The 27,452-nt window shown below is 37.0% G+C and overlaps 4 protein-coding genes and 1 long non-coding RNA gene across 6 annotated transcripts; 3 read left to right on the forward strand and 2 right to left on the reverse strand.

The window, feature by feature from the left end:
• Window positions 1-701: 701 nt before the first annotated feature.
• On the forward strand, window positions 702-8,047 carry LOC114519048. Its single transcript, XM_028539100.1, has 12 exons — window positions 702-1,032; window positions 1,241-1,282; window positions 1,473-1,688; window positions 1,872-1,983; window positions 2,687-2,874; window positions 3,043-3,315; window positions 3,947-4,222; window positions 4,975-5,229; window positions 5,763-6,041; window positions 6,332-6,889; window positions 7,539-7,694; window positions 7,953-8,047. The coding sequence occupies exons 1-12, from the start codon at window positions 894-896 to the stop codon at window positions 8,045-8,047; spliced, it is 2,589 nt and encodes an 862-aa protein (XP_028394901.1). The 5' UTR covers window positions 702-893.
• A 1,265-nt stretch (window positions 8,048-9,312) lies between these two features.
• On the forward strand, window positions 9,313-10,513 carry LOC114519096. Its single transcript, XR_003686545.1, has 4 exons — window positions 9,313-9,416; window positions 9,502-9,633; window positions 9,729-9,954; window positions 10,143-10,513. It is a non-coding gene; the product is annotated as an uncharacterized LOC114519096 (long non-coding RNA).
• A 1,394-nt stretch (window positions 10,514-11,907) lies between these two features.
• Window positions 11,908-16,129, forward strand: LOC114519122 (negative elongation factor B-like). Its single transcript, XM_028539194.1, has 6 exons — window positions 11,908-12,910; window positions 13,183-13,285; window positions 13,511-13,606; window positions 13,914-14,119; window positions 14,461-14,740; window positions 15,285-16,129. Exons 1-6 carry the CDS (start codon window positions 12,036-12,038, stop codon window positions 15,450-15,452), a joined length of 1,728 nt encoding a protein of 575 aa, XP_028394995.1. The 5' UTR covers window positions 11,908-12,035; the 3' UTR covers window positions 15,453-16,129.
• A 150-nt stretch (window positions 16,130-16,279) lies between these two features.
• On the reverse strand, window positions 16,280-17,113 carry LOC114519142. The gene has a single exon (XM_028539216.1). It carries the CDS (start codon window positions 17,072-17,074, stop codon window positions 16,280-16,282), a length of 795 nt encoding a protein of 264 aa, XP_028395017.1. The 5' UTR covers window positions 17,075-17,113.
• Window positions 17,114-18,208: 1,095 nt separating this feature from the next.
• Window positions 18,209-26,905, reverse strand: LOC114518758 (dystrophin-like protein 1). 2 transcript variants are annotated; one of them, XM_028538746.1, is made up of 10 exons: window positions 26,664-26,905; window positions 26,460-26,583; window positions 24,554-24,625; window positions 24,027-24,125; window positions 23,656-23,714; window positions 22,413-22,521; window positions 22,219-22,327; window positions 21,646-21,734; window positions 21,284-21,493; window positions 18,209-19,415 (listed from the first exon to the last, which is right to left on the reverse strand). In XM_028538746.1, exons 2-10 carry the CDS (start codon window positions 26,580-26,582, stop codon window positions 18,693-18,695), a joined length of 1,593 nt encoding a protein of 530 aa, XP_028394547.1. In that variant the 5' UTR covers window position 26,583; window positions 26,664-26,905; the 3' UTR covers window positions 18,209-18,692. The 2 variants fall into 2 exon arrangements, with proteins under 2 accessions (XP_028394547.1, XP_028394546.1); XM_028538745.1 differs by having other exon boundaries at window positions 26,660-26,905.
• Between the last annotated feature and the right edge of the window lie 547 nt (window positions 26,906-27,452).

The raw sequence follows: 27,452 nt of genomic DNA on the forward strand, positions 1-27,452 counted from the left end.
GCCAAAGGCAAATTTAAACAATTACCAAAGCAGAGTTTCTGAACTAGTTTATATTACTGCACGTATTTCACAAAAAAATACGATTATTTGCAAAATTTTTGCGACGGTAATTTGTCCTCCTCCTGAGACACCAACTTTGACGTCAAGTCTAAATGGTCGATATAATAGTAATATTACTGATCATGATCTGAACAGTTTTTTGTACGAAACCATAGAGATTGCCCTGCATGAAGAGTATGTTGCAGAATCAGAATTATTCTTGAATTTTTGCATTGTGAATTTTAAATAACTTAAATTACCAATTTGTAGGAACATCTCGTACAATAATAAAACGTGGTGTTTCTTGGTGTTTCTACAAATTGATCAGTAATTTGGATGATAATTTAATCTGCTTAAAATTTCGAATTTTTTATTGAACCGATATTTAATAGAATGATGATTTTAACAATCGGCGAAAATCGTATTTTTCTACGGATGATTAAACGTTTAATATCGACTATCGTGTATGCTGATGTAAATTATGAAGACGGTGACGATACAGTGTAATTAAAATCAGTTCCTCTATACTGGTTTTTCGCCAAAAATGGCTCGAAAGCGCTTTTGAATAAATTCTCGCGTTTGAAATATATCGCTTATTCAATAATAAGATAACAGGTTCTCAGCCAGGTGAATAATTTTGTTAGACAATGACTTCTCGAAAGAAACAAGCTGGTAATTAAAAATTCATAGCTTGGCTTAACATAACTAAACTAACTTGAAACATTTATAGTTAAACTGATAAATTTTGCGCCGTTAAAAAGTGGGTTACGCCGTTAAAGAATGGATTAGATAATATTATACATAAACTGCTGAAGCATATTATTGCTTTAAAAAGAATATGCTATTTTCAAACTATGAATTTTTGTGGAATGGTCTCTGGCTATTTTGTTTTTACTTACCTTGTCGTCGCAAGCACAGCATTAAGTCCAGCAGCAATGCAAAAGTTAAAGAAGTTGAAACAGCGGTTCACGAAGGAAAATGATAAATTAAAAGGTGAGAAATGCATATATGACAGGATATAAATATTGGTGGCGATAATTTAACAGACTATATATGCCTTTAAGCGTATTTCAAATTATTGTGATTGATTTACATGGTTGTTTATTTATTGTAAGAAGTATTCAAAGGCTTAAAACTAAACAACACTTATAATACAATATTTATATTGGTTTTCTACCTTAATTGCATTTGTCTTTATTAGAGAAAGACAATCTAATGCTGGATTCGGGAAAACTACACCAAGGTATTATTTTCATACTAAATCGCTTTTATATACCTTTGTTTACTTTTGTCTTCATTTATTTTCACAATTGTTTATAAAAACAATTTGATCCTTAAAGCATTAATTGTGACTAATTTTAACTACATTTTAAATACATTTTAACTATATTTTAACTACATTTTAACTACATTTCATCTTGATTATGACAAAGCTGTTGGGTCACATGGGGTGAACTTTGAGCTATGGTTGGAGATGGATGGATATTCAGTAAAGTCATTGCTAAAAGATTCTAGATTTCCCCATACCCCCGACATTCGTACACTATCTCACAGTTTCAAAGAACCGCTGAACCTGGGAGAAAGTTACGCATCTCGGATGTATGCATGGTTCGCGCCGCCAGAGACTGGAAACTATATTTTTCTCATCGGTACGTATAGACAAGCAGTTATATCGCGATATATTTATCTAACGCAGAAATCACTCCAAATTAATTCGTCTACCCACTATGGACATTTTTCGCTTGACTATGAATCGCGGTGAATTTCCCAATGACTATGTTATAGGTGCAAATAGGATGAAATAAAACTCGCATGCAATTGCATAATTTCAGCTAGTAACCACGAAGGACAGTTATTTCTTAGCACCGATGATAAACCAGAAAACAAGCGTCTCGTTGCCTACGTAAAGAACCCTGATTCAACTGATGATTTGGAGTTTAACAGGTATGTAACACATCAATCCTTAAGGTGGTACACCACAAAAAAGTCATTCAGTTTGCATATTTATAAAATTGAAAATATCGAAATATCTTTTGATATGTTAAAACATATCAATATCTGTTTTTTAGAGTCTAGTTCACAGCACAGACATCAGTGTACCAAGTTTGCTTTAGTCGTTTAGCTTAGCTAGCTTAGTTTTATGGTAGAACAGAGGGAGAGTTTTTACCGCATTATACTCAAATTAACTTCGGTACCATTGCGCAAAAAATGCTTTCTTTTCGGGCGTGAATCTAAACGACTGCTAAAGCTAACTTAGCACGTGAATGTTTGTGCTCAGAACTAGACTTAGAACAATCATACATTTCTACTTCAACATATTTCAATATTGTGGTGTACCACCTTAACCACCCCAACCCTACCCCCCTCCCTGCACGTAATGTTCGTCCTGATCGATACCTAGAGGAAGCGTAAATTTCATCCATGATTATCGAGAGGTCTACTTTCAGTAAGATGTCAGTACGAAGCTGTTTCCTTATTTCATTTATGCTTCGAAAACGTACAGTAAATGACCGGGGTGGGGGGGGGGGTCATTTTTGCATCGAGCCATGGAGTGATAATGATACCGCGACCATAGCGCTCTTCTCCCGACGTTACTGGTGAAACCCCTACTCCCGTAATAGTAAAGTACGTATTCCTTGCTTTATAGAATAGAGAGCCAGAAGTCCGCAATGATTCCACTGATGAAGAATAACTATTACTATTTGGAAGGTCTGCACAAAGAGCTCTTTGGTATTGATAATTTTGGTGTAGGAGTAATATTTCCTAATGGAACAAAGGATGTACCAATTGATGAAGAATATTGCTATCATTATTATAGATCGTATTCTTATAAAGGTAAGTAATCTTCAATACAGGAAAATTCATCCTGGCTGTAGACAATATTGACATCTGATTTACGGGCTTTTATGAAATATAATAAGGACGATCACTGGTATATAAACACGAAAAAACTCTGCGATGCCACCAAGCTGACATGCAATATACACGTCTTTTTGCGCGCAGATAAAACTTCAAGCCCGGAGGACGCCGGAATGAAGGCGGCAGAAAAAGCAGCAGGGGAAATAATGGATAAAGCGAAATTGAAGGCAGAGCTTGTCGCAAAGTTGGAAGCTAAAAAAGAAATTGATAAAATATTGAACATCGCTCCACTGCCACCAGGCTCCAATCATACTGGAAAAATCTCGAAATATGTTGAAGACATTCATATTCATGAAGTTATTGGGCAAATTCTCAATGACAAGAAGAAAATAACTGCCAAGTCTTGGCGTGTTACAGGTGGGTTAACTAATTCATCTTCTTCACTGCCTTTGGATTTTCTGTAATTATTTCTCCAGCTTTCTCGAAAGTATACGACACAGACCCGCATATAAAATTTGTGCAGTTATTGAAGCTGTTATCAGGGTTTTATTTTTACGCCAGCTAGTAAGAGTTTTACAAATCAACTTGTTCTAACTTAGCGTTCAAAAATATTTAACCTTTGCCCAACTTATGATTTTTGGCACTTCAATCGATGTAGGTAAATTCTAATGGTTCTGAGAGTCTTAATTTCGAGTGGAATTATACACACTTCAAATTCAAGCCGGGAACAGTTGATGGAAAAATGAGTCAACTATCGGTCCTCCGGCAGGAATCGAACCTACGCTTTTGCGATGCCGGTGCAGCATGACCGATACTTGACTCATTTTTCCATCAACTGTTCCTGGCTTGAATTTGAAGTGTGTATAATTCCACTCGAAATTAAGACCCTCAGAACCATGAGAATTTGCCCAACTTATCATGCTTTCCTACTTGAATGGCGTCCCGCGCACGCATTTTTAAAATACGCCCATATATGTAGATTGTATTTAGATTAGTGTTAATACCCAGGTGAACGTTAAAATAGTGTATTAACTGGTTTGATTTTCAGGATTTCCAGGAACCATAAAGATCTATTCATTGGATTTTCCTGCGAAACAAATACGTTTTAAGAAAAACCTGGCATGGACAGTTGAGAATGAGGAGCTCATTCTAGGACAATGGGGTGACTGTTTCATTCCACACACACCTGGAAACATGAATGGAAGCGGAGGGGTTGAACATGGACAAACCGTATCGTTTGAAGTCTACAACAAACCGGGGTATTTTATCATCCAGAAGAATTATAAATTCATCATTGCCAAGAATGAAAGTGCGCGTTTATTCAGTATGTAGAATTTTATTTGAATAAATGTTTATCATTGCGCACTGTTTGATACGATAGCAACATATTTTCTTAAGGCTAATTTCTACTCCGGAAAACGAGCAGCGGATCGGATCGGATCGGAACGAAAGATAATCCGCGCGTGCGCCGTCTGTCGAAATTTTTGGCTTATATTGATCCGAAAGCGTCCGAGACCGGATGAAAAAAAGTTCAAATAGTTTTAACTTTTTTTATCCGATCCGAAAAAAATCCGATCCGATCGGCAGCTCGTTTTCCGGAGTGGAAATTAGCCTTTACCCCTTTCATTCATATAAATATCTCGTTTTTTGAGGAGGGATTAGAGGTTTCCTGATGTTTGACTTTTTCCTCACCAAATCCGATTTGAGGCCTTCGATTTGTTCGAAAAATAATATTAATTCAGTGACGGATTTGGTGTTCACCATCCTCATTGGTTTCAGTGGCACGCTGAGGAGCCCAGGCCAAGAAAAAATAAAAGCTTGTTAATTATACATACAATTCCTATCACATTCCTCAAAAATTGTTAACGGGTTGTCTACTAGTTTTAACCTCTTCTCCTCGTTTCATTTTCCCGCTTGACCCTTTCTGGTGACTCCCAACCAACCTGTCTTCTTGTTATAACTTACATATACTTCCTATATGGTCTCTCTTGCTTTGTATCAGTATCAGTATTTTCATACAAATAATTGTTGTTTTCGGTTGTTAACTTGAAATTGTTGTCATTATCTTTAATTCAGGAAAAGAATCGTCGTTTACAGAGCGACATAGGGTGAGCTTACCACGTACTTCTTCATTTCAACTCTATGAAGCAGGTCATTATGGCTGGTTCGTTTGTGTCGGTGAAAAGATGGGGAGACTACGTTATAGAATGGAGTTTTTATATGATGACGAAAGTCAAATTTTCCTCAGAAATTGCTCATTCCACATTCTTCCCTCGCAGAATTGTTCTGTACAAGCTAGATATCACAGGAATATAACGCGTCCACATCCAGGTAACCGAGACTGCTATTTTATAAATACTGCATGGCACTTCCGGAATGTCATATTAGGATTGGTAGTGGCCTAGTGGGGTGACATTGTTTGATGTTTTGAGTCATTGTTGGTCAATGGCTAAATGAGTGGTATCTGAGAGCAGATAGTGAACAGTCTCAGGTACTTTCCCCAAGCGTTTCTCATTGATGAGAAAGTCTTTCACTATATACCTGCATAATCTTTCAGTCTTTTCCCAAGCGTTTCTCATTGATGAGAAAGTCTTTCACAATATACCTGCCAGCTCTATATACCACACGATGATTTCATCTAAACGAAATAAATTTGAAGTGTGTATTATTCCACTCGAGGTTAATATACTTTATTTCATTATTTCGATCCAGGGCTCTTGTGCAGCAGGAGCTGGTATCTCAGGGCCTCAGCCCCGGTCAAACGAGAATGAGAGTTGATGAGAGTTGCAACTCCCACTGGAATAAATTGCATGAGCATTCTATTCATGCATTTATCTTAGCTCGCTGATTGTATTTTTTTTCAGCTACTTGCATCATGCTTAGGTTTGTCAAACTTGAGGTGACCACATCGCTGTTACTGTCTTGCACCAACAGGATGTCACATCCGTATAAAATGGACGACAAAGTTTTCGAATTGAAACTTGTCTATCAGCCCCCTGTCAACGATGCCATCATTTGCACAGTACGTGACCCGGAGTTTGCGGGAAGGATTTGTTACCTCAACCTCAAGTCAAAGATATGGGCTCAAGCAAAGGCAGATTGTTTCTCGTACACAAAAGTGTATGTGACGTGCAAAAATAAAGGTATAAAGTTCGTAACTTTAAAATATATGTTTGAGTGACGACCGACTTATCGTATAAAATGACCGTAAATGAATGAAAATAATGAGATTTTTCAATACTTATTAGAATGAATGAGATCATATAAACTGCCTATCTCTTATCTTATATACCAGGACAATCTATTACTCTTATTTTTGTTAGCAATCAAACTGGAGGGACACATCTCTCACTACCCTCGACTAGTTCAAATCGGGACCTTATTATCAGTGATCAAAGCTTTATTAATTCTATTTTCTCTTATTTCTTTAAAGAAACGCCATGTGTGAAGCCACGGCCGCCATGTATAACTACAACACCACGACCAAAAACCACTCGCTTACCTTCTACCACGCCAAGAAAGACAACTATGGAAAGTACCACCCGTGGCACACCAGCAGCTTCACCCGAACATTGGGGAACAACAACCACACCAAAACCTTCACCAACCGCATCACCTGAACGTGGCTCGCCCTCGCCCTCGCCCTCTTCCATACCAAAGATCCATGTCTGTCCAGGTAAACCCGGCCCTCCTGGAAAACCTGGTGAAAAAGGCCCAAGAGGATATCCTGGACCGCCAGGCCCTGCAGGGCCCCCAGGATTGCCAGGATGCATAGATATGACATCCAAACCAACTCATCCCACTAGTAGTCCAGCGACTCTAAGGCCAGTCACGAGCCGTCCTATTACCATCCGACCGGTTGGTCCTACAAGTCAAGTGAATGAGACCATTCCCCAAACAAATATCACCGTTGCAATGAAAAACCCTGATAACCCACCAAAAGCAACAAATGTTATGGACGCTCGATCAATCATTGCAACTCTCCCAGTAGGCAAGTAATGATACATATCCTACATCTAAAGGCCTATTAGACTTTACGACGAGTTGTATGCAACGCCAATTATCATTCTGACGAATGCGAAAGAGGGCATGTGTCACAATCTTTTACATTTAGTTCAGGGTGGAATTTGAAATGTAACGTTTGAACATGTGTTTATTCGCTCACATGTGTCACATACGTCAGGTTAGAATCGTTAAAGGACAAATCGCATTGTGTGAATGGGGCTTAATCTAAACAAGGCCTTTAAAACAATTTCTCACTCCGGAAATTGACTTTTACGTGTATGACTGGAAACAATTTCATCTCGATAAATTGCTAACAGTTTACACAGCTCCCTCAGACTTTACTGCAGTTATCAGCAGTATCCGATGTTTACAATATAAATATCGAGGCAGCTGTTGGCCATTTAATGATAAAATGACCTCTGCCTTAAAGTGGAACTCACGTTCGTTTTGCGCATCAGTTCTGCTCATAAGAATAAAGCATGCTCATTGCCACAAAAGGCAATTATCCCCCCCCCCTAGCCGCCACTCAGCGGTATACCTATCGCACACCAGTTAATTAATTCTCAATTACGATGTGTGCATTCCGAAATTCATACCATGTAAAACCAGCATGAGTGCAAATGTTTTTTCTGTAGGTAATGTACCGAATCCTTGTTTATTCCGGTTTCCGCCTGGTCCTCCAGGGTTTCCAGGCCCCCGGGGACCAATGGGCCCAACAGGCTCTCGTGGTCTGCCAGGCCCTCCAGGTCCCCCTGGGATTTGTCGAGATCCACCTCCGCCACCGAAACCAGGTATGTTATTCCCCACTATTAGCTAGGATATATAACAACAAATATAGAACAGAAAGTATGTCACTACATTCGAATGTTGCATAAAATTTGCGAAAGACAAAACTGTGGCTTCAGCGCTCACAATAACATTGTAAATACTCAAGGACGCCGAGAGGGCAGCTGCCGCGTAGTGTCGCAGCTCCTCGCAAAAATGATTTTCATTGGCTGAACTTTACAATACATTTCTGTTTCAACCAATAGCATAGCTTTGTTATTTAGAAAGCATAGTGTTTTCTTATCCATTTGGACGAAAGCTTCCGAGAGCTGCGACATGTCTCCAGCTGTCCGTCACGCGGAGAAAAGGATGCTCTTAATTTAAAGCTGTATTGGCAGTGTTGCTGTTTGTTAATACATCTGCACCTGAGAACGCTAAAATTGCGGCCGCGAGCGCCAGAAGGTCAATTATAGCAAATTCACCCGCCGAGGGAAATCTGCCTCCCTTGCCAATCCATACCATAGAGCACTGTGTCACGTGCCTAAACGTACAATTTTGTCCATTTGTTTTTAATAGTTTGTCCAAGTTTCTGTATTGTACCTTGTCCAACCGCTTGTCCTGCATATTGTTGCCAACGACAAGTCTACCAACCAGCGCCACAGACATTATACCAAGCACCGCCAATGTACCCACCTCCTCCACCGCCAATGTACCCACCCCCTCCACCGCCAATGTACCCTCCCTCTCCTCCGCCAGCCCCCATGATGTATCAATCACCAAGCAGCGATGATAGACACTGTGGTTGTAGAAACGAATGCGATGGGTATCAAAATAATTGTAGAAAAATTTGTAGTTGCGAAGAAATTGAGATAGTAAAGAAATCTCATATAATACCTCTAAAAACCAAACGGTGACAATTTAAAGACAATCTTAGGTAAAGATTTAGATTTTTGAGAATTTTTTCTTTTCCAGAATTTAAAACATGATTGAGTTGACTGCCGACTCATAGGAGATCTTGAAAGTCTATCAAGATATCCCAGAAGCTAAAACAAAGAATTATTTTTGTCTACACGTCACAGCCTCGTACCCAGGCGCTTTAATAGTAAAATATATAATGTTGCATTCAGTTATAGTATAGAGGTCAGTTGAATAAAGGCGAGCGCGCGGGGGTGCTTGGGGTGGACGCGACGGAAGAATGAAGCGCCTGGCAGAAAACGTGTCGATTTCTGCAAAATTGTGTCGATTTCTGCAAAATATTATTTTTGAGTGCTTTTTGTTCTATTTTGGCTAAAATATTGAAGAAATATGGACGACGCAGGACGAAAGTCATCATCATGAAGGTATTTAATGATACAGTTTTGTTTTTCTTCATATTATACGGCTTGTTTTGAATATTTTTACGCCAATGTATAGTGTATTGTTAATGCGCAGAGTCACAGACTCTTCCTTTGTTCTGTTTTATTTAAATAAAATTATATGTTTTATTGGTAGGGAAAACGTATGTTTAATACGTTCAAATGTTATAGCTAGGGGGATTCTAAATGGACAAAAATGGAATTTATACATAAATTGCGTACTAATTTGCATATATCTAAAATTCCTGGCAAAGGCACTAAAGGCAACAGTTTTTAATGCTGGATAATGTAGACATCTCTTCTGCTAAAATGTATACATATGTTCCTCAATAGCACAAGGAAGTTCTGATGATGAATTTAATGCATCGTTTCAACAAATTAATTTTGAAGAAGGTAATAAAGAATATATTTTATATGACTGTTAGTTATAATAAAGACTAACTATAAACTGACTAAGCAATGCAAACATATATTTTAGACACTCATGATACAGCTGAATATGATTCACCAAGTAGCTCATTCAGTAATTTACAGAAGCTTGGTTTTGGAAAACACACATTGACACCAGAGTCCAAAGCTTCGAATGAGCCAAAATCAAAGTGATTTGCAGGTTAGTTTTGCTTCATCCAATAAAGGAATATACAAGTGGTTTGAGTTTGAGTTTAGGGGGTTGAGTTTAAACAAACATTAAAAAAATATTTTCAGCATCAAATTTGTCCAGCCGACAATGCAGTCAGAGGAGAAATCAACTGGCATCCAAACTTGAGGAAATTTTGGAGTATCGAGAGAATCCAGATGATCATGTGGAACAGTCTGTGCTAATGGAATACCTGGATGTCATGGATGATCAGAAAAGTATTCTTACCAGAGCCATTAAGGCATTATTTCCAGAGGCAACTAAAAGGAGTGCTATGATTGCCAATAAGTCAGTGTATCCTTTTTGTAACCATTTTCGTATTTACACTATTATCATGTGCCATATAATTTCACCTGTTATTGTTTTTACCCCATACCTGCCTCAACCTAGTTCATTCTTAAACTTATTGTGCAAGTCAGCCCTAAGGTAGGATAAATATGATTGAAATACAATATACCGACATTTCTTAACACCTAATGCAGAGTCCTCTACACCAATGTGGCATTCAAATCAAATGTAAGAAAATATTCACCTAAACAATTATTTGGCGTAAAAGACAAAGATATGCAGACATTACGTAAAGAAATTAGCGAGATAGAGCAGCGCCTGGCTGAAAGTGGAAATGCTATTTCCAATGCATTGGATGCTAAGAATTTTGATGGAGCTAAAGAGCTTACAACAAGTTATAATGTAATGCTGCATCAATACTTTTCCATGACTTCAGCAATGGTAAAAATGTATGAGAAGAAAATAGTTGCCTTAAGTGTTAGCAAAGATGAACAACCAATTAGTAAGACACAAGAAGAACAGATCAATAAAGAAGTGAAAGAGTTAGAAAAGATTTGCTGCCTGGGACTTAAAGGATGTAGTAATATTGAAAGTATATTGGGAAAAAACATTTTCAATAACTTGCTTGAAAATTTTGAAGAAAAATGCCCATTATTGCTGAGTGTTATCCAAACACTTTTGGTAACAGACTCTACTGTTAAAAGAGTTCACAAGACGCGAATATTCCCTAGACTTTAAGGCTAGGGAATATTCGCGTTTGTGGCGCACTCTATAATGATGATCTATGCCCGTTTCTTCGAAGAATTCCTTTTTCGGAGTGCAGTTCTCGTGGGGGCACAGAACTTTACCCGAAAGAACCGAATTATGTACCGGTCTTTCAAATTTTTTAAAAATTTCAAGTATCTCCTCATTTACATCAAGCACGTCCGCCATGTTTAATTCATTTTCTGCCAGGCGCTTCCTTCCCCCAAACCACCCCAAGCACCCCCGCGCGCTCACCTTTATTCAACTGACCTCTATACTATAACTGAATGCAACATTATATATTTTACTATTAAAGCGCCTGGGTACGAGGCTGTACACGTCATGTGACAGATTTTATACTTGTACAGTATAAACACTTACAAGTGACATCACTCAGCTGTTCTTCACTATTTTTTATTAAAATAAACATTTATTCTTATTTATCTACAAAATTTAGCATCTGTAATTCACTCAGTCCTTCCAGTGTAACTTTAATATGGGCTTTGATATTGGCTGAATCTTTAGTGAACCTCTCTGCCTGTCTTGTCAAATGTTCAACTTTTTTGTCAATAAATTTTACCGCTTCGTCCAACGTGAATTCGACAAAAAACCCCAAACCTACAGCGACTAGAACCATTTTTGTGTCTTGAACTTCAGCTTGACAGTAAAAATTGCAGCCTAGGTCCATCTGTGTCTTCATTTTCCCACCTTTGAAAAACCTAATTCTGTCAATGGTGTTCTTAAGTTGCAAATAATCTGCAATTGTGGAATACAGCTTATCTCTTTGTTCGTGTACTTTTCGTAAATCTTCTTTGAGGATATTATTTATAAAGTCTTCGTATTTTTTAACTTTCTCGTGAAGATTAAAGTCATTAAACTCAGAATTTGACTCATCTTGTGCACTTTGTGCGGCCATATTGAATTAAACCGTGCTGGAAACTGGGATCGAATTATACCTAATATTATACTTTTTATTTATAATCCATTTTAAAAAATGGACTGAATTTTATATAAATAGTCAAACATTGCTCTTTTCTGTGTACTCGAATAGAAGGTCTTGTACTTTAATGTCATTTCCAGAAGAAAAAGACGTGTAATGGTGTAAAAAAGCAATTTTTACTTTCCTTGCCCTTGAAAGGCACAAGCGCAATGCATTTTGGGAAGGATTTAAAATGTCCAAGTTCGCCGCGCGAATGACAGTCATGCGCACTCGGCTCCGGCCGATGTCCGCCAATATGGCGTAAAATTTATAAATCCAAGAAAATTGTATAAACGAGGAGACATCAACGCTTTATTTTTGAAAAAGACGCTATATTTCTGGAGCTTACATAGTATATTTTAATATGGCTGGGTTTGACGAAGCTGGCTTGTCGGGTTCAGAATATTTGCGCGATAGTTTAGGTAACTGCAATGAATCAACCTTAGCTATGTTTCTGGAATCATTTCAGCAGGATAACAGCATCCTTTTACCTTCACTACAACAAGCTTTGCCTCTTTTGGACTTGCATAACATCCGAAGATATGAGTTTCATCAAACGGTCACGGAAAATCTACGTGAAAAGCTCTTATCAAGGTTTGAAGTTATAGGAAATGAAAAACTTCTGCAGCTTTTGGAACAGGCATTTCCATTCATCAATGTTCCAGCTCTTAGACCTGTGGTTATGGACATGCTCACACGAGTTACAACTGTACCAGCTAAATTTATTGAGATGCTTGCTAAGGAGCCAGAACTCTACAATAAATGCTCGCTAGTGGTCAAACGACAAATTTGGATTCAGCACCAGCCATTGTTTGGTGATGCTGTTGGACCATTGCTTAATGAGTATTTGAAAGACAAGAACAGTGTAATTTTTGATGTAGAGGACTTGACAAACCAAGACTTTTTGAGCATGCGCCCAAAAGTTCGACGTCAACATCATGTGGTTCAACAGTTATCTGAAATGATTGGAAAATCATTACAGTTGTACAACTTAGTTTTGCAATTTTTGAGAACATTGTTCCTGCGCACCAAGGAAGCACATTATTGTACCTTACGTGCAGAGTTGCTCATGGCAATACATGACTTGGATGTTAAGGAAATCAAAGATGTTGATCCATGTCATAAGTTTATTTGGTGTTTGGATGCATGTGTGCGAAGTCAATTGATTGACTCAAATAAGATTAAAGATTTGCGGGGTTACATGAAGGCAGCTAAAGCAACTGAAGAGCAGGTTTTGGGGTAAGATTTAGCAGTATGAATAATTCACAATCAGGAAACCATTGTCCTATGCTATAGTGTCAATCTAATTGTTCCAATCTCCAAGAGTAGTGGGAACTGATCTCTTTGCCAGGTTTATTATTATTCTTGTGAATAAAAGGTACAGGGTACACCATTTTATGTGCATCAGTAAACATGGTTTCCACTTGGTTGAAAGTTGAAAATTAGGTCATTATCTTTTGCCACAGCTTGGTATTTTCATGTGATTCGTATTTCATTATTTCTTTCTGTAGGGATATTGCAATGGTTTTGTGTGATCCTTTTGCCATCAATGTTATTGGTAAAAGCATTATAAAAGTTCTACTTCATCTTACTACTACAGAGGTCTTACCTAGGGTATGTGTTTAATTACATTTACAGTGTGTATGAAAGTAAAAATGAATTTTTGTGCAAACTTGGAAATCCAAAAAAAATTGGAAATCCAAATGGCAGTTTAGACTGGCTGTCCGAAAGATGGCAGGACAGCACATGAAGTCCCTGTGGTGAATGTTTTATCAGTTAAGCAATTAATTGTTGTTTCTTTGGTGATTCAAGTGACATAATATTTTAAATTATTTTTAGACTAGTGCTGATCTAACGTTTCTCTTAAGTTTACTGCAATTGGGTTTGGGGGCTTGGGCAATGATTGAAAGTCAAATCTTTAAAGAAAATCTATTGGTAAGTGCAGTACTATGTTATAATACCGAACAGTAGAAACTCTGTAAAAACAGGAAATTGGATATTTCATATCATTTTATGAAATACATACGTCACCTACTGTGAAGTGTTTTCATGGCCAGAGATGGGGGGGGGGAGCTGAAGCCGATTTAGCCCCCCACATTTTTTTGGCAGCCAAAATTATTAGAATATAATTAGCATTAAGTAAAGAGTTTTTTTTTCTCTTAGATCATCTCTGTAGACCCTATTTTGACATGTGTTCTCCAACAAGTGAAAAAGGAAAATGCATATATCTTTACTTTTTTAGAGCAATGATCTAATTGTAAGATTTATACCAATTGTGATGGCAACAATGGTGGAAGATTCTGTCCAACGTGTTGAGCAAAAACTTCCAAATAAGAGTAAAGAAAATTTAGAACTTCATCATTCATTTGAGCAATCACTGTCAGAGTACAGTATTTGTTTTACGGTTGCCTTTTACCTTGCTTTGCATATGGCAAAACATAAACACAGGTATGTTTACTTTGTAAAGCTTTTGGGTCACTCACAGTTAGACAAAACAGATACACTAGCTGTCAAACATATATATCAATATACCATACCTGCAGACTTGTAATGGTCTGACCTTTATACTTTATATTCTTTCTATCGATATCTACTCTTTTTAAGGTTAGTTTGAACTTATTTGAACCTTTTTTGTGGTCTTATAATGTGTCTTTAAGCCTAGTTTATACAACATTAGTATCAAATTTATATGAAAGAAAACCCACTCTTGTTAACTAGATCCTTAAAATTCAAAATTGTTTGTCTGGTTTTAGGAGAGATAAACTATTCTATTTGTTATTTTATTTTAGACAAGCTCTTAGTTCATTGCTACCAGCAATATCATCTTCCTACAATAATCATGTCTTACATGATGCTCACTTACATTCACTCATCACAATTTGGGCGTGTTCTCAAGAAGAGTTTACGAGTGCAGAGTTTTGCGAGATTGTCTTTGATCATTTCCTGTTGACAATGCTCAGTCAGGAAAGTGTTCTTAGACAAACTCTGAGATTGCTGCATTTTGTCTACTCCAAAATGGATTCTAATAAGGTTGTGACTATTTTGACAGCCACTCAACCATCCCCTGAGGTAGGTTGTGTACTGTACAATGGTATACACTATACGCAGAATGATGATAAAGAAACCTGCTGGGGTTGCAGTGTTCGTACAACTGTCTCATGTTTCTTACCTATCACCCATATTCTTCTAATTGATTTTACTTACATGTAAAACATTGTATAATGTTAGTAAGATGGCAAGTTTAACATTAAAACTATGTGCAAGTGTTTCTTGTTCATTCATTGGGAACACATCCTAATGCACCATTGTTTGACTATATTACACTGACTACGTAAGAGCAGACCCGTGCCACTCTGTCTAACACAAAGGTACATGTACAGAACAGTACAATACTCTACAGTACAGTACAGTACATAACAGTATGGTATTGCGTGTTATTTTTAACTGACAGACATTAAAGTATAACTGACATGACCTCATAGCATGATCCCATGATTTATCAAACCAATCTTTGCTTAAAAATGAAACATTAGAACGATTCATATTGCTAGTTCTTTTTGTTCGAATATGAAAATTGAACAGGAAATGATCTTGCGTTTTCTATTGTGTTTAGAATTCTGAAGTCATCCATGAGTTGCATTCATCGATAGTTGATAAAGTTGCTGGTAGCAACCCAAGTTCAGCCAGTTTGTCTTCGCTTGAACAACCGCTGTCAGCTTCATCATCAGGAACGTCTGCATCATCTTCACCACTCAACTATTTACCACCTTCGTCTGTTTAAACATTCGACCTCACGTGCTGAGCAGTGCGTGAATCTTCTGAATACAATACTACATGAACCATATGAATTAACTGGCAAGATACGAGGGTCAGACTTTCCGCTATTCATCAAGAAATCAGTTGAAACTTTCTAAAATTGCTTCTAACAACTACGCTTTGGCGACGCACCCGAGTTTCACAGAAACAGGACAGCTGAGCAGACCAAAATATAAACAATCTCTAACAGTACAGTAGACAGTCAACGCAGTTAAAAACGCCCAAGTTGTTCCCGATGGATGAAAACAGGACTGAACAATGTTGGACATTGTTGTTTTCCAGTTTTCAAGTAACTTCTTGAAGCGTGGTTAATAAAAACATATTTACCTCGCCAAGGAAATTTGCCGCTGATTTCTAGATGAATGGCGGAATATCTGTTCATCGTATATGTAAGTCTGATACATACTGAGAACAGGCTCCTCCCTTGTAACAGGCTCCCCCTCCTGCCCTCCCACTCCGGATGTGTAATTGCTGTTAACCCAGGTATTATAAGACGATGCAGCAATTGAACATATATTCAATTTTTAGAATTTTATTCAATTCCGTAGTTGTTTTGTATTGCATTGCAAGATTTTGCCTCTTACATTGTAAATGTAAAATGCCACGTGTTTAGTAGAGAATGCTTCATTGTATCAATCATAGATGTATAATGTTCTTTCTTGGAAATTAAATGCATGTTCACTTTTCTGAATTTTGATCCACTTTGTATCCAACTCCGTTTTGCCGGGGATTGTTCTAAACACGAAGGATTATTTACTCCGTAAAGCCGGGGATTGTTCTAAACACGAAGGATTATTTAGCTGTATCATTCCTGCCCTCGAGCAGTAAGCTTCTAGTATATTGGGGCAGCCTTACATAATGTGAGCTTACGTATCCTAAGGTACAATTATACCACCATCTTGACAGCTCGTTCCTGCAGCTTGAAGCAAGGTACCATCCAGAGTAAAATTTCGTGAGCGAGCTTGAATTAATGTACCCTGAATCAAGCAGATGGTAACTCGTCCCATTTATGCTATAAAATGCAACTTTTTGTCGATCTCCCTCGATGGGTCCGGCAGCTCTGATACAGTAGCCTGCCGGGAGAGGATATGCTTTCTTTTTCTCGCCGTGGGAATCGTCGGGTTGAAATAAAACAGAGGTAAGCGTAACAAAATGATCGAAGGACGGGATCCAAGAAGAGATTATGTAATGTTTGGTTGCATTTTTCATATTGACATCTCTTTCATTACATTCTTTCCACGTCGTTGAATAAAACACATTTTCATGTCGGTCGTTAAATGTTAGGCAGATATATCGTGTAGGCCTGTCAAATATTGAACATGATGGCGTCGGGCGAAAGATGATGCGATCTGGGGCTAGTGCGAGAACAGGTATTAAAAATATGGATATCGTTGATGTAAGTAGGAATATAGCAATGCATGAGTAGATCCATCTGTAGCCTTTAGTTGCGTCTGTATTTGGAAAGAACACTGGATAGATGATATAAAGCAGAGATGAGAATACCAGTGAACAGCTGATCGGATATTGAAGAAATGCGTCGACAAATAGACCTGCAACTTCGCCTGGTAGCGGTACTAGTAGATTCATTACACTATCCGCCGTTTTACTTTTGTATTCGTTTGTACTGATTCTGTATTCTGTATTCGGTTATACTGATTTTAGGAACCGCCTGGTGGGGAATCAGTGTCCACTACCCAGTTGGAATACCGCGTGTACGTTTCTCATTGGCTAAGACCAAAACACACACAGCCACCAATTAATGATTGGATTGACTGCATTTACCAGGAAGAGACCTAATTGACCTTTTCTTGGAAACCATATTCATTATGTTTCTTGTGTACGAGAATTTTGTTTACTTCTACGAATAATGTTAGATTTTCAGTTTTAGGAATCTTCAGGTGAGCCTATATTTTTTTGTATTTTTGTTTTGTTTACTCTCCGTAAAACCGTAGAAACAATAGCTAACAAAAAGAAATCAGTCGGGCATAAGACGAATATATGAATACCCACAATTAACCCCTAGTTCTAGCGACGGCCCTGGCAGCCAGCCTGACAATTTAGTCCTGCTGTGGTAATATGTTGATGCTCAATCACTCACTGTGAAAACAACTTTCATGTGCTCGTGCCTGAAGTGACCCAAAGTTGACGCTATCGTTGATTACCTGACGGTGCTGACCCCATAAATTGTACTCAGCAAACGACCATGTATTGTGTGCGATAAAGATAATGAGTTATTATGGTCACAGTTTGTCTGGATATCAAAGGCTAAAAGGTTCTAAGATTTTGGTATTATCTGGTTCGACATTTTGATCAATAATGTATTTGCAAGTTGGTTGATCACTGAGCTTCATATTTAGTTGAACGAGGGTGATAATGAGTGAAATTTAGAGCATTCAAATTCAGGATCACTCTAGCTGTAATGCCTTGCAAGTTGTGGAAAACTGTCTCGGGGAACAAGCAGTTTTAGCATAATTGTTTAGCAATTCTGTAAGGTACACTCTAACGATGAATAAGAGGATGATATCCGAGGTCAGTAAGATAGGAATATCTGCAATTGGCGTTTGGCAATATATTACACAAGAAACGTTTGAACCACAAAAAATATGACTATTACGAAACATGGGTATCAATGGAAAATGTATTGAATAATACGTCAGTATTCTTATTAAAAGGTATAATGTCTTTATTATTACAGTCAAATATATTATATTAGAATAAAAATTAACTTAATTATCATCTTTATGTGCTGCCATATTATAAGATGTTCGCAACTTTCTTAGCAAATTACAAGTTGTTACAATCTTCATTATATTGCTACAATTTTGCCACAAAACGACTCTCAACAGTATTTAGCTAAATTTCCAAATGATAATAATTGTTGTAACAACTCGCAACTTGTATGTTTAGTTAACGATCTTGTGTAAAGTTCTTTACAAACCACGAATTACAATTTTACTAAAGGTTAAATCTTACAAACGTCAAAGCTAAACTAAGTTAAACAAACTATAACTAACTGAGGGCGTTCTATATGATGGCAATCCAGTCTCTTTTATCATTCGCGCTATATGGCGCAATAATTACACTACTAAAATGTTATAATTTACGACAAAGTGAGATTGATAACATAGTTTACACTATTGCTGTACGCTTTGACGCTTTATTATAATATAAAACTCTACGACTTGTACAAAAGTTTAATTTGTTTTTAAAAATCTGTTTGTATGGCAGTTCTCGTGTCTGTAGACGGGACTTTACTACCTTGGTGATTATTGTTGCTGGAATGAAGTGTTTTTAAATCATTATGTACAAGACCATTTTGTTGGTCGGGATATGCACTTGTTCCCAGTCCTACAGCATGTCCGTTCCCATCATGCTTCTTCACAGTTCCATTAGGGGTATTCTCCATGGGTACCCATCCATTTCGCTCTTCAGCTGGGATGATTTTATGTCCAATGAAATTTTCGGAGAAATTTTCGTCGTCTGATGATTCGGAGCTTGAATCGTCTGCTCCACTTCCGGGGGAAATGACGCCATCTTCATCAAATGTTTTCCAATAATGACCGACAGTTGATTGGGCGACGTTGGTTGAGCCTTTAAATTTGGCCAAAGGAGCTATTTTGGATGCGAGAGGATCGAAGGTTGCAATAGTGTCTGCAGGAGGAGTAATAACCAAAGAGTTCCCAGTTATCTCTACCTGATCGCCATCCAATCCGATCTGTGCACAAGTATTTCCAAAGTTATCGTTCTTCAGCTGAGTAGAATACGTCGATGGATAACTAGGATTGACTAAGGTTTCGGAATGATGTGTTGTGGTAAATGCGGTGCTCAAACTGTCATACCCTGGGCTCACTGTTTGTAGTCTATTAGCAAGCGTTTGTATGGTCTGAAGAAGCTCCCGGTTCTTCTGAAGTAGACATTGCTCTCTTTCCTACAAAATGCATGAATAAAACATGAAGGGTATCACCTTTGATTAACTGTTGCACTACCTTCGTCTTTCTTAAATAAATGAAGAAGTTTGAGCAGCAAGTCGCAATACACGCTATTACAACCCTGGAAGTAATCGAATCTCTGTGATTTCTGAGCAGTACTCTTACCACTAAGCTACGGAGATCGTTGCTTGTGAGAGAAGGTATAAATTATGATCTCCCAAACCCGTCAGCATTTGATTTATTTCAGAACCTAGACTAACCATTTCCTCAGTAGCACTTATTACGCAGGCTAAAGTAGGTAGAGCGGGTTGAAAAATGGGCCCGGTTTTTCCAGGGCGTTTATATATATATATATATATATATATATATATATATATATATATATATAATATATTATTATATATATACATATATATATATATACAGTAGGAGGCAAAAGTTTGAGTCCAGTCGTTGTAGAATTCCAGTATTAAATCCTGGCAGCGTATTGGAGTTAAGACATGCGTGCTAGTGTTTCAGTACTGTAAACTATATTAATTGCACACTGTTTTGGTCCTAATGATCTAAATTATAACAAAATAAAGTTCTCATTCCTTTACACTGCCCAAGATGGGTAGGAAAAAGGGCAAAGTGATGGTGCACAAGGACAAATAGTTCCATTAAGTATTGAAGGATTCTTTCCTCGTAAGATCGCAGAAGAAGTGAGAATTTAAAAAGGTGGTATGCAACTAACCTTGGAGAGGTTCGAAGAAACTAAATCCTACTCAAGCAAACTTTTAGCTGCTTTGGCAATATTGAAAGATATAATTAAAAAGAAAAGTATCATCCAATTCTTCAAGGACATGGAATTTCATCTGGTACAAAGATGATCGCACGTCTAACTACATGATAATCACCCTAAGCAGCACATCTTCTATGTGCCAGAAATCGTTTAGAAGCAAACTCATTCTGGTGATCTCGTTGTCATGGCTTTCCACCTCATATTCCAGATCTAAAACCTATGGAGCACTTGTAGAACCGTTTTAACCGGAAGAGGGCGAGGCACAGACCCGCCAGCCAGGCTGACTTGAGGCAAGTGGTCAACGAATGCTGGCAAGGTATTGAACGTGTGACATTAAAAAACCTATGGAATCTATGCGAGCAAGAATAAAGGTCATTTCAAGAGCAAAAAAGAGGGAACTAAGCAATGACATGTAAATGCATGTTTGCACATTAAAATACGTAAAAATGAATATCATAACATCTCATAGTTGTTGTACAGCATGTATTTTTCTTTTTACTTGTTTACTTTTTTCTAGTTCACTTATCGGTAAGGTTTTCTGTAGAATATTAATATATGCTGCTGAAACAAAGAAATACAGTCACTGGACTCAAACTTTTGCCTCCTACTGTATATATATATATATATATATATATATATATATATATATATATATATATATATATATATAACACACACTTATATAATATAAGCGCCCTGGTTTTTTCTTTTGTGTCGCGAGTTTATGAAAATCACGCGTGGGTGGCACGAAGTCTTCGAACGAATCGAAATCGTCCTAGGATCGTTTCTCGCGCGGGTGTCACGAACATGCCATAACATAAAAAATTAGGCGTTACAAGCTCAAGCGAAATAACTGTAGCCAGAGTGAACGCCTGAGCAGGCGTCTTGTTTAATTCTAAATTACAACGCCAATTGAGGCAAAATGAGTGCAACAATGAAATTAGTAGGAAGTTAGAAACAGATTACGAAAAACAAACTTCAAAAAGTCATTTTTTAGTCTACATCTCAGTAATTAAACCTTTTTCAATTTGTCACTACATTTTGTGACTTAATATGAATGTGTGTCAAATTCATGCCATATCATACCTGTGCTTGCACACGACCATTCCTCTCAAGCATCAGTTGGTCTTTTAGCAATCGATTCTCAGCCTTGCAGACTTCAGTTTCCTGTATGTAGTGCTCCAGTCGTTGATTGAAAAGTAGACGTAATTGTTCTGCTGTGAACGGTTGGATTTTGCCATCCGGGTCAACAGAGGGAAGAAGCTGACTAATTTCTACCAATGCTGCTGGTGTGGGCTGGAAAATATTGGAATATGTTATTTCAAAATCTTTTTAGGGTGAGTTTTGCATGATGAATAAGATCAAAATCATTCAAGAAGTAATTTTTGGTTTTTAAGTGTTTTATACGTATTTTTATTTAGATGTGATGAGGAATGAGTAACAGGTACCTTCTCAGGAATTTCCGTTGTTTTGTCATTAGAATCCTGATCAACAGCGTCGATATCAGTTCCTTCATCTGCCAACACTCGTTCGTCAACTGAAAAAAAAAATCATTCTCGTTTAGACAAATGTTATTTGTACGGGTCAAGTTAGTCAATTCTAGCAGTTTATTCTGAACTGTGCCCTGTAAAGAAAAGACCCGCTATAAAAGCCTTGATTGGTGTTTTAGATCAGGACTGTCAGCGATACCTAGTTTTCTTATTTAAGTTATTTTACTGTAAAGGTCGACACAGACCGGACGCGAATTGGCAACGCGGCGCGAATTTTCAACGTTTTTAATTTTTCAAAATCAAATAAATTTTAAACTATCATAATATTCTTGTGGATTGCATAACAATAAAACATTTTGACTGCTCTAGCGTCCATAGTTTCCAAATTTTACTTCCAGAATTTAATTTATATAAAATTCGCGTCGCGTGCCGCATCGCGTCCGGTCTGTGCCGGCCTTAAGTCATTTTGGCGCAGCGCAGATTTTACTACCCTTTCATATTTTTACGCTGACAAGCTCAGAAATATTTTACCTTTCGTAGCGCTTTCATCCTCTTTACCATCCTCAGAAGTATCCTGTTGTAGACGATGACAAACCTCGAATGCCTGGCCGATTGTGCGAACCATGAATAACGCTTTGGACTGTTGAGAATTAAGACAGAAACCGCAGTAAGTACACTGTTTTTAAACCTTACAGAATTTAAAGCAACTTATAGCATTACCACACCTTTCTGTATGCTTTGAAAACACTGCATCGGAACTGGTTGTCGAAATTATCTTTTGTGATATAACTGAATATCTTCAGGTCCATTGAATCATGAGATACGTAGAATATTCTAATGTTAGGAAATTAGTACATTTTTTATTAAGATAAATTGCGCAGATTAGCGCAAATACGCCTGTGTAAATCGGAACTTCGAGGGGTATTTGGGAGTATTAGGTATGCCTGAGCCAGTGAAATGAAAATGTTATTTATTATCAGTGTTTATTATTCACTGGCCTGAGGCACACCTGAACGCAGGCTGCCAGGTGTTAAATTTCAGTATTTCACCTTTCAATTTTTTAAAAAAATTTCCTCCTCGTTTGAAACACGAAATACTGCTTCTTTTTCAGCATTTAACCACGAAAAAATATTCGGATAGGTAAGTATTAAAGTTAAGCGTTGTTACATAGATTTTTTGGCCTATATTTGTGAAAACGAAATGATTTTTAGATCGTGTAGAAATATTTGTCAGGTGCTGCCAAAGATGTATGGGCAAGGGGTTATGTATTATTGTATACTTCTATACCAATAGATATGTGTAAGGATTTCGTTCTGAGTTTGAAAATTACATTGCATAAAAATAGGCAGGTGGTGGATATAAAAATATATTAAAATGAATTTAGAAAAAGAATTGAGTTTGGGTCAAGGTCATTGATAGATGATCTAATCTAGTAAATCTACATCTTTGCAAATATTAGTTTTTGTCATTTTATGGTTTAAAAGTTGCAAATGCGGCATAAACAGGATAGTCTGGTCTTGATAATTGTAAATGGGTATTGAGGCATGCCTATCAATGCAGTCCTTACAACTTTCTTATAACTTCTGTGAATAGACCTTTTTGGTAATTACGTCACATCATTTTACCATCATACATAGAACCATCTTAAATGAAATGGATTTCAAGTTTTACTCTCACGAACCAGGTGCAAAGATACAAAACATATCTTCAATACATGCATGAAAAATATTTTTTTATTTTGACCAATAAATGTGGAATTAAGCTGTAATATGAGAGTGAGGCTGAGAGGCCAAGACCGCAAGCCTCATTCCCACGTTATGGCTTATTTCCATACTTATTAGTCAAAATGAAAAATTCTTTTTCATGCATGGGTTATAGAAGAATGTTTTGTATCTCATTTTAGGTGATTCTAAATTTAAAAAGATAATGTTATGACGTAATTACCAAAAATGTCTATTGAGGTCTTACCTTCCAATTTGATGTTCATGCAACACAACTGGATCTTCATCTAAGAGGTATTCCTTTCTCTAAAACAGATGTTATTTTGTATTCTTAGACATTAATGAACAACTTGCTACATACAATACAAACTTGCTACACAGCATAAAGGTATGTATATTATTTTTTCTTTTGACCACATCCTAATCATGGATAGTTTTATCAATCTTTCATTGTTGGTATTCTACATACTGAGATGATCTGTTTTGTACAAATTTGTACATGTACAAATTTGGAAAGTCAGAGTCATTTTTTATAAAGAATAATGCTATGAGTACAACCATAAATTTGAGAGAAATTGGGTTGGGCAGCCAGCCTTTCATGAGGAGGCCATCACTTACCAATCTGCGCCTACGTTTTCGAAGTGTCACTTTAATCCCATCGACTGAAATGGTCAAGAACACTCTTCTTTTCTCAATACCTTTTATCTTGAACTCATACTAGAAATTAAGACAAATAATTAGTGGAACCAATTGATGAGATCTCTGTGATCAGTCCAACTAATGAGAGCCTGGTGATTAGCTAATTAATCTAACTAAATTATTCTAACTAAAACTTTCTAACCAACTAATGAGATCTTTTTGATTAATTAACCAATTATTGAGATTTTTGTGATTAATTAATCAATTATTGGGATCTTTGTTATTTCATGAACAATATTATTTCATGAATAATTTCCGTTTTAACATCTTTAAAATTTTGTTTGTGACTTTGTGGTTAGGTACTTAAGAGATCAGTTATCTTTTAAGGGCCTTTAGCAAAAAATAGCCTTCATTTCCTCTTTATCATGTCACTCGTTGCTTTAATTCAAACGAAAACTAAACGCGATATTTTAAAATACACATGTATTATGATAGCTAATACATACCCGAACTTTTCTCATTGCCGTCACTATTTCTGTACGACATGTTGGTCGTGTTATCTCCAAAGTACCCACATACTAAAATAATTGAAGTCCAGAGTTGTAAGTTAAGCCAGGGTGAAACGACTCAAACACAAGTTATGAGTTATCTCGCAACTTCTGGGATACAAATATCAAAAAAGAAAGTTTGATAAAAACAACTAAGAATGCAGAGACGCAACAGAAGGTCTGATAAGGATGTCGTTAGTTTGTAGAAATAATTGTGATTCACGCTGCCACCTCAAATCTTATTAAATATTGCTCAGATTTTGAGTATATGGGGAAAACAAGGCAAAAAATAAGCGGCGGTCACGAGGTTTCCTGTTTAATCGATGCCACGGAAAAAAACGAATGCCAACAGCCCACATGCGGCTATAGCCTTGGTTACAGTCGCTTTTCACGAGCGACGTGCGTGCCATAGTGAATAGTCTGGTCGACTCGTTTTTGCAAGATGAAAAAAGCTGTCAACGTTCTCGAATACTACAAGTGCGAGTGTGCGAGTGTTAATTTTTTTAAAAAATGGTAATTTTATTAATTTGATTTACATTGCGTGTGAGGGATCGCGTTTTTTACCTTGACTGTTGCGACATCATCACGATAGCATTTCGAGAATTTTCCGGTATTTTTGTCATGCGTATATCCTTTAAATGACGCACCCGCGATAGAAGATAAGCGAAATGCGATAAGATCAATTGTGTGTGATGAAGTTGGGAAGTTTTAATATGAAACATTAATAATTTAGAGTTATTTCAGAAAACATCCTACAGCATTGTACTTTAATTTAATATCTAGATTATTTAGCGATAAAAGCACTGTATGGGAACAGTTGGATTATATTCGATATCTCAAATATTTGTTCCGATTATACGGTTATGAATTTTATACCCGTATTTCATGTCACTATTTTGGCAAACATATTTTTAATCCGTCACAGCTTGAGTCGAACTAACCTATTGTCTTTTTTTGTGAAAAACCGGATCTGTGAATTCCTCCTAAATCTCATTGATTCTCGTTCAAATAAACAATACGTGTCATTTTACTTTTGCATTGAAATTATAGTACTATATCTTATTACCGTTGTGTTTTCCTTGGAAATGGAGATAAGAAATAAGCCCACGTTTACCTTATACAACGCTATTTAACATTTCATCGGGTTTTTTACCTTAAAAACCGTATTAAAAGAAGTCACATTCGTGTCAGACTGTTGCATACGTAATTATTCATATTCACATATTGTATTTATCCAAACACGCATCCATCCGTGCATATGCCAACATATTTACCGAACAACTAGCTCAGTGCTTTCGTATTTTTATGTATTTTTTGTCTGAATCGGTTTCGTAAAATCGAATAACATCTAATACTATATGTTAACCATAAAAATACGATATGATAAACTGAAATATTATTATAAATATCACGTTGAAAAGCCACACGCTAGATAGAAATTTTAGCCCTAGGTATGTAGATCATATCATTCAGATAAATAACGCATATGTGTTGCATTGGGAAACATGAAAAACATTTTTGGTATAGTCTGGCTCACCGTGATGCGTATTCACAGATAGTAAGGCTGGGCAGACACTTACGTTGGGTAATGTAGGCCCAAATTACACTTTAAGGATAGATAGCTCTTTATACATATATAACCTCTCTGTGTGAAGACATTACAATTTTCTTTGGGTCAAAGTTAGGGTTACAATATTCTATTTTGTTTCTTAAGAGAAGGTGTACATAATTTGTCTACTGCCGTGCAATATATTACCCAATATTTTTATCAAAATGTGCACAAAGAATGTGACAATGTTTCATCTATTCCACAGAATATTTAATTGACGTATCGAGTGGCGGAGCTCAAGTTTTATTGACTAACCTTTGCCTTGAATGTTATGCCAAGTTGAAACGCTTCTTGATCAAATACAGGCACTTTTCCCATACCATCGTGTCTATCTTCGACAAGCCTGTATGCCCATTTGTTAAAATTTACAACCGGCATGCTAAGGATTTGAATTCGGAGTATAAGAATAGGCCCAAAACCGAGAAATCGTGCTCGAAATTGTGTCGACTACCTACTTGCCTTCCCCTTTCATTCTACGCAGTGTGTAATTTGAGTGCCATGTTAGTCATATTTTTTATCCCTCAGATAAAATTTGATACTCTCGTGGCCCGCCTGTTATATCCGTCAAATCATTTTACAAAATATCTGTCGCATATCGCCGTGATCTCGATAAGCTTTTGAAGAGTGCAAAGATCTCTACAATAGTGTAGGTCTTTAGGAATTTCAATATAATGTTTTGTAACTCTTTGTTAGCAATTAATAAAATCTATCAAATTTTATGACCGCCGGATATTGTGATGAAATTTGATGCTGTCTGGTACTTAATATTCAAATTTTTTATTATTATATCAACGTATGGTAGCCATGCGGAAAGGTCTATTGCGTATACATCGATATTTCTTTCATCTTTAATAAAGGATTGAGACAGAAATAACTGGTGCTAAAGTAGATATACCCTCGGTAGAGGTTAAAGAAATAAATTAGTAACGCCAGATTCATATGAATGACCTTAAAAAATCGGTTATAAAGTAATTCTGGCTGAACTTTGAAGACATGAATTATTACAATTTATTCATGAGACAAGTCATGCATGCATATTAACTGCACGATTTCTATTATACGCATTAAAGATTAGAAGAATTATTCTCTGAAACCCTCCGCCCGGTTCAACCTCTGCCTCGTACCCAGGCACTTTAAAAGCTTTGAAAGTGGCCTGCGTGGGCGTCGCGCACACTAGTCGCGCATCATTGGTGACGTCATGCGATGGCAGCTGAGAATTGTTATCGTTCTTATTTGCAAAAAAACTCT

Source organism: Dendronephthya gigantea, unplaced genomic scaffold (genome assembly GCF_004324835.1).
Source record: "Dendronephthya gigantea isolate DGI-Jeju-01 unplaced genomic scaffold, DenGig_1.0 000012F, whole genome shotgun sequence".
In the NCBI taxonomy this organism is placed as follows: Eukaryota; Metazoa; Cnidaria; class Anthozoa; order Malacalcyonacea; family Nephtheidae; genus Dendronephthya; species Dendronephthya gigantea.

Coding starts and splice junctions, on each gene's coding strand:
- LOC114518758 (XM_028538745.1), bottom strand. Junction 24,126..24,553: donor CGGCAATGAGAAAAGTTCGG/GTATGTATTAGC, acceptor CTTAATTTCTAG/TATGAGTTCAAGATAAAAGG. Junction 21,735..22,218: donor GGATGAAAGCGCTACGAAAG/GTAAAATATTTC, acceptor TTTTTTTTTCAG/TTGACGAACGAGTGTTGGCA.
- LOC114519122 (XM_028539194.1), top strand. CDS start 12,036: ATGGCTGGGTTTGACGAAGCTGGCTTGTCGGGTTCAGAATATTTGCGC. Junction 13,286..13,510: donor CTACAGAGGTCTTACCTAGG/GTATGTGTTTAA, acceptor AATTATTTTTAG/ACTAGTGCTGATCTAACGTT. Junction 14,120..14,460: donor ATGGCAAAACATAAACACAG/GTATGTTTACTT, acceptor ATTTTATTTTAG/ACAAGCTCTTAGTTCATTGC.
- LOC114519048 (XM_028539100.1), top strand. CDS start 894: ATGAATTTTTGTGGAATGGTCTCTGGCTATTTTGTTTTTACTTACCTT. Junction 3,316..3,946: donor CAAGTCTTGGCGTGTTACAG/GTGGGTTAACTA, acceptor TTTGATTTTCAG/GATTTCCAGGAACCATAAAG. Junction 5,230..5,762: donor TATAACGCGTCCACATCCAG/GTAACCGAGACT, acceptor ATTTTTTTTCAG/CTACTTGCATCATGCTTAGG.
- LOC114519142 (XM_028539216.1), bottom strand. CDS start 17,074: ATGAATCTACTAGTACCGCTACCAGGCGAAGTTGCAGGTCTATTTGTC.